This window comes from Haliotis cracherodii, unplaced genomic scaffold (assembly GCF_022045235.1).
Source record: "Haliotis cracherodii isolate W230 unplaced genomic scaffold, xgHalCrac1.p SCAF_11, whole genome shotgun sequence".
NCBI lineage: Eukaryota > Metazoa > Mollusca > Gastropoda > Lepetellida > Haliotidae > Haliotis > Haliotis cracherodii.
In genome coordinates this window covers 15,916,862-15,923,955 of record NW_027266266.1, presented here as the reverse complement: position 1 = coordinate 15,923,955, position 7,094 = coordinate 15,916,862, and the positions used below count along the sequence as shown (strand labels likewise).

General features: G+C 43.7%; 1 protein-coding gene across 1 annotated transcript; it reads left to right on the top strand.

The window, feature by feature from the left end:
- Nucleotides 1-849: 849 nt before the first annotated feature.
- LOC139455453 (uncharacterized) lies at nt 850-6,814 on the top strand. The gene is made up of 5 exons (XM_071237004.1): nt 850-1,605; nt 2,872-3,100; nt 3,369-3,425; nt 5,019-5,078; nt 6,162-6,814. Exons 1-5 carry the CDS (start codon nt 850-852, stop codon nt 6,812-6,814), a joined length of 1,755 nt encoding a protein of 584 aa, XP_071093105.1.
- The last annotated feature ends 280 nt before the right edge of the window (nt 6,815-7,094 follow it).

The window sequence follows — 7,094 nt, the reverse complement described above, 5'->3', positions numbered from 1 at the left end:
ACGAGAGAACCCTTTAACCACTAGGCTACCCCACTTCCCCAATACAAGCCACTGTAATATCGCTGAGTGCGGCGTTAAGCAACAAACGAAAACATAATATGGGTTTCGTTCTTTGTGAATACAAAGGCGTTGTGCGGCGTAGAAGCGTGTCCATTTGTAGTTGCGCAATGAAATTAGACCGTGTATCACTCGGTATGTCAAACGAGCCCTCCGTGCATGAACAGAGCCAAGTGTAGAGTATATGGCTGAAAAACTGTAGAACATGTTGCATGAGAAAAGTGCCGTTTGTGTGATGTAATCGGAAGACTCACTGGTCTTAACACTCGCGGACTTCCCTCTAGCTGGAACAAGTTCATAATAGAGAGAGTGCGTGAGTCAGTATGGTTTTACGCCGCTTTTAGCAATATTCCAGTAATACCAAGGCGTGGGACACCAGCAATGGGCTTCGCATATTGTACCCATGTGGGGAATCGAACCCGGGTCTTCGGCGTGACGAGAGAACCCTTTAACCACAAGGCTACCCCACTTCCCCAATACAAGCCACTGTAACGCGGCCGTATGTATTCATGGGTGGGGGTGACGATAGATGAATCTGCGAACAGTAGAATGAGACGCGGTGACAAATATTATTCCCTGATTCCTGATTATTCCCTCCAACGGTGGGGCAGGACATGTTTACGCTTATCGCGAACACCTGGTGTCATCACTGATTTTCAGTGATCCATTCATTATGTTTTCAAAGTTATTTTGCTTTTAACGCCCAATGGAATCTATTTCGGCGGCAAATCTACACTGCTTTTTCTCTAGCATTGACGTTTTATATTTGCTTCTGTTTTGTTACAGGAGGCAATGTCAGAGACGACAGGCATCAAGAACCTGCTCACAGAGTGCCACACGTGTTTCAAACAGTATGACCGGAAATCACGTGTTCCTCGGCGCATGCCCTGTTGTTCAGAGACCGTATGTGAGCCTTGTCTCACTTCCTGTCAAACCAATGGCCGCCTCATCTGTCCTCTGTGTCAAAAGGAAACATCTGAACACAAAAGGGTTTCAAATCTGCCAATTGATCCCCTTGTGATCAAGCTCCTCTCACAGAACACCACGTCACCCCTCATGTGCACGTTCTGCTCTTTCAACAATCCTGCCATCGCAAAATGTTGTCAGTGTAGCGATCTGCTTTGTCAGTCCTGTCTGAGCACTCATTCAATGAACAAACTGCCCATCAACCACGACGTCATCTCCATTGACGCAATCAAACAGCAACGTGCCATCCGTTCGGAGACATTGTCCAGAAGTCTTAGCCTCCAGTCAATGAACCTCCTGGGTCAGCTGAAGGAGAAGGGGGAAGGGGTGATGGCTCGGATGAAGCAGTTGGATGATGTCCTGAAAAACATAGGTCAGTCCCGGAAGAGCGCCATGGGAGATATCAATAAATGTTTTGACGACCTGCTGAAGGAGCTACAAGAGAGGAGGAAGTTCCTCTTGTCTCAGGTGGAGCTGAGGGCGGACCAACACGCCAGTACTGTCAAATATGCCAAGGCTTCTCATCATGGCATTAACGAAAAGATTAAGAAGTTATCACAGAACATATCAAAGGGTCGTAAGGTAGGTATGAGTGAGTTTGATTTTATGCCGCTATGAACAGTGATTCAGTTGTATGGGTGAGGTGAGATGAAATGGGGTTTAACGTCGCGTTCAAGATTATTGCACTTTTCATAGCGACGTGCATGCACGTGTGTGTGTGTGTGTGTGGCTGCTTGTAATAGTCCGGACTAATGCCGGCCAGCCCTTGCTAGCCCCTTAATGCCGAGCGCCGTACCTTTCTCTCTCCGGACAGAGACGGTCCAGTGACATAGCATGAACTGGTATATATTAGATATATCGTTAATACATCATAGATTTCTGGCACAGTCAAAGGGACGCAACTCTGCACATACGACTTTGCCCCCCGTTCCCACGTAAGGGGGACATCAATCCATATGGATTATTATCGTTTTCGTATTGGAAATATTATATGTGATATTCAAAATAATCCCTATAATAGAATGCCATTCTTTAAATGGTCGAGGTTTCAAACATATAGTGAGTGAGTGAGTGAGTGAGTGAGTTGGGTTTTTGCACCGCTTTTAACAGTATTCCCGTTAAATCACCTCGTGTCAGCTTGATGTGGGAGGAAGTCCGAACAATTACCATTTTGGTGAAACCCACGAGCACGGGTATGATTCTGACAAACCTAGCAATATAATCGGGGCGAACTGGGATTCGAACCCACAATCATAGGTTTCTGGCGTGAGTGAACCATTTGGTGCCAGATAATTTGCAGCCATGGTTGGTTACATAGGGACTTATACATCAGGATGGCATCGCATCAATGTATAGAGTTTAAAATTCTAATTACTACTGAGAAACCAGGCGAATCGTGATACTGTTTATCGGACTTTTTATCACACATGTAACACATATATGTGATAGTTCTTTACAATTCTGGGGCGGTCGGGTAGCCTAGTGGTAAAAGCGTTCGCACGTCACGCCGTAGACCAGGGTTCGATTCCTGACATAGGTACTATGTGTGAAGCTTATTTCTGGTGTCCACCGCCGTGATATTGCTGGAATATTGCTAAAAGCGGCGTAAAATCATATTCAGTCAGTCTTTACAATTCTCCAGATGACCATGTCACTTTTCGGTAAAAAACAATTCTGGTATGACTTAACATACTAGTATCAATGACATAAAGCACATTATATATATTTTTCAGATATCTCAACTTCTAGAAATACCTTAACTAAACAAAACATGATGCATAACACTGTTATATTTACAAATATACGATGAGCGGTTTTCAAAGATAAAACTTCAAGTTTCTGTTCCAGGATTCACCGACTGCTATTATCTCATTACTCCAAGAAACCGCAAAGGATGTAGATTTTGCCCGGAAGGGGGTCTGCTTTGTGCCCGCGAACACCCAGCATCTCTTCTCCATCCTCCAGACAGCTGGACTGGTCCGGTCCATCACCTTCACCCCGGCAGAGAAGCCCTGGGGAGTTCCAGACGCCGTCATCTACAACGCAATATCCCTGGACCCTATCAGTATCCCACAAGGCAGGTGCCCTGTACCCGCCATAGAAGTGGCCCTCTGTTTGTTTGTTTGTTATTGTTGTTTTTATTTTGTGTGTGTGTGTGTGGTTTTTTTTGTTTAACGCCGCACTCAGCTATTTTCCAGCTAGATGTCGGTGATCTGTAAATAATCGTATTTTGACAACACTAGGTTGTACAATAATATACCGTAATGTCAGGACACTAGGTTGTACCAACACCGTGATGTCGCTTTTTATTCCATACTTTTATCATATTTTATACTCTTTTCCAGTGTCGAATGGAGATGTCGGCTTTCTTTCCCACAGTAGAGCACACAGTGAACAAACATGTGAGTTGGTGTCAGGATGTTACATTATTTATGCTATGGTATTAGGTCATGTTTGTTTGTTTTTGGTTTTTTTGTTTAACGCCGCACTCTGCAATATTCCAGTGATATGGCGGCGGTCTAAATAATCGGGTCTGGACCAGACAATCCTGTGACATCATGAGCATCGATCCATGCAATTGGGATACGATGGCATGCATCAACCAAGTCACCCGATCCCGTTAGTCGCCTCTTACGACAAGCATAGACGCCTTTTACGAAAGGCATGGGTTGCTGAAGACCTATTCTACCCTGATCTTCACGGGTCAAAACTAGGTCATATTCAGTGGTGTTGACGATACTGATGCATGCTCACTGTAGGTTTCTTAGTAAGTGTAAAGTTTGTTTATTGGAGCGTTACCGATAGTAACGATACCGTGTTCATCAGGACGGTGACGTGTCTAGTGAAACCGCCCGGATCAACGACCCCTGTGTGTGCAATATGAGAATATAACCATTGTGTTACCAGGAGTTCCGGATCATCTGTCACAGGGAACTGAACGTTGTAAGCTCAGAGACGATGGAGAACGAAATACAACATTCATTTACGAGGGACAAATAATTCATAGTTCCGAGTTTTGAGTAGGTTATTCTATACAGTAAACTACGGTTATAACGAACACGCTTATAACAAACTGACGGATATAAGGAACTTACTTTTTTGGTCCCGTCTATTTGCTGTTGTTATGCTGCATATATGCTTATAACGAACTACGGTTATAACGAACTAAAATTTGTAGTCCCTTGGTGTTCGTTATAACCGTAGTTTACTGTACATGTATATTGCTGACTGACAAGAAGAAATATGTATGAAAAGCTACCCATCTATATTAACCTCGCCGAAATCAGTTTATTGTTCAGATGACGTAATGTTATTAATATGTCATGTCCTCAACAATGGATGACGTCATATTGTATTGTTTTCAATAATGAAATCGACTGACACCTTATCGCTTCAACTGATCAATTAGCATTGAGAGTCGCTAAAATCGATATCGATCTCGAATTCGCTACGCTTATGGGAAATGTTAATCTTTTCGATGGATATGAGGATCGCCTCCATGGTCTAGTGGATACAGTGACTGCCTGGAAAGATCTGTCGGTGGTTAGATCTCCGGCCTCGTCATACCAAAAGACTTTAATTTTGTTGTTTCCCTGGCGCTGGACATGAAGGGGATAAAACATAGTACGGATTGGAGGCAGTAAAATGAGTGGAGTATCCATGTTAAACTTTGGCATGGTGTCTTAGTACTATATAACCAGAATTAGTCCGGACTAGTACAACCGCGCACTCACTCACGCACGCACGCACGCATGCATGCATGCACTCGGACAATAAGTGCAATAATCTTAAACGCGACGTTAGACCCCATTTCACCTCACCTACAAAATTGTTACCGATTTAACTGAGTTTCAGTCTATATGAATATAGCCGCGTTGAGCATGTCGTTATCTGGACACCTCTAAGTGTCAGTACATTGGTGTATATTGCCTTCGTTGGAGATCTGATCATAACTTTCTCAGTTTTAATGAACACAATATCTTTATGTTTTTCAGGCTCGCTTGGAGACCAGGTTGTTGTCTTGAAGACCGCTAGCAAACATCGAACTCTCTTTTGTGAGTATAATTTGTTCTATGAAATCTAAAGGTTACTTAATAGATCTACACCATATCAAACAATATAGAACCATGGTGGCAATACGCGTTCCCATTGCTATCATAAAATACCAGTCAATCATTTTGACGTTTGTGTCATATTGGTGTTGTAGAACAACACTGCCTGGTTGTTTGTTTGTTTGTTTGTTTGTTGTTTAACGCTAATGTCAGCCACATTCCGGTTGTATCACGGGTACCTGTAAATAATCGAGTCTGGGCCACACAAACCCGTGATAGGTATAATAACTTCGTACGCTATCGGGGTAAAATGACACGGTGTCCACCAAGCCACTGTGTTCGACACCAGAACCATTAAGCAGCCTCTTGACCAACATAGCAATTCAAACCCGGAATGTTTTTGGGACTGTTGGTTGGTGTTTATGCACGAGACTATGCTCCTAACTCACATCTTCCCGAGGCTTTAAAAGTCTAGTTTCCGCCCTTGCCGGACTATTCTGGAATTTCTGGGCTTGATAGTAGCGCCACCAGTGGCTTCTACGAGTAATGTCCCTTCTATATCCCTCCTACTGACCAATCAGATTCCACCTCTCATATCGCTTGCATTTGCTTCAAACAAGACGATCTGATAGATGATCAGGATATATATTGTAATAAAACGCTTCTTACATCGCGAAGTGTATCAAATCACGTGAGCCCCTTCATTAAAAACATTATAAAAAGATTTGGAAAATATCTCTTGACGCCCAGTTGACGGTACACCTCTTTTGCAAATCCTGCAGTCGACCAAAATCTGCAGGCTGAAAGACATATTGTTTACGAAGCGGGTATACATTTCGTTACGCGATTTTGAATGGACTATGCTTAGACTCGTTAGTCCAGCCAAAATATAACGTAATAATTGCAGCCTAGTTCGTCACAAATGGAAACTGGACTTTTACAGTTAGTTAACCCCCTTGCCCCGGGAAGGGGCCTAACTCAATATTCACTCTTTGTTCGGAATATATTCATGGTATCCAATTTTACTGTGCCCAGTTTTAAATGTATGGTGTATGAAAGAGCAATATAGGAGAGTTTCTATTCAAGGCCCAAACTTGGAATGGGACACCAGCACCGCAAACCGGACTGTCACTACATCCGGGCCTGTGATCACCAACACCAGACCGGAGCCGCCTTTGTTCAACAGCGGTTGCCGTATACAGGCAGACCGACACGTGATGACCTCCAAACCGCTGTTGATGAGAAACGGGCAACAAGCCATGTACCAGGTTAAGGTGAAGTACAACCCCAAGATGTTGATTCAAGACAACAAGATGCTCTTTGAGGTGTGTCTCACTGACTCCCCTGTAGATTCCGTCTGGAGCCAGCCGAGCGGACTCAGCGTCAACTTGGCTTCCTGTTCTCACCATCTTCAGCAGCTGTGCCTCAGGGTCGTCTACGACAACCAACTGCTTGAAGACACGCCCATTGCCCAGAACGAGGTTGGTGTGTCGCGTTACCTCCATCTTGCTTTCCTTTTGAATTCTGGTAGGAACGAGATACACGTGATCGACGTTGAGGATGTCAGAGTCATCAGCACTGTGACGGATGTTGACTTCGACAATCCGCTGTGGTTGATGATGATGTTGGCATGGCCATCGTGGGCAAACATGGCGGCTGCGCTTGCATCAGGAACAAGGATAGATGTGTCAAAGGACATCAACAAACTACTGTCTTCGCTTCAGGAGAGTAACATCTGACAAACAGGACGACGTTTGGAAACTGTGCACAAAGACATGCATATGATTATGCGATATTATGTGAAAGGATAATGCCGAAAATTCAGTGCACCATACCGCGCGTAAAGGGTTTTTCTTGTTAATCTATACTACTCAAACTAAGTTAAGGATCAACCGATTCTTTCACATCACTATAGTAAATCTGCCATACTACTATAAAAAGGATCGGAGGTTCTTTAAGTTCTTTTGAGTAGCATATATCAAGGTCAGATAACTCTTAACAAAATTGTTTTATCATATA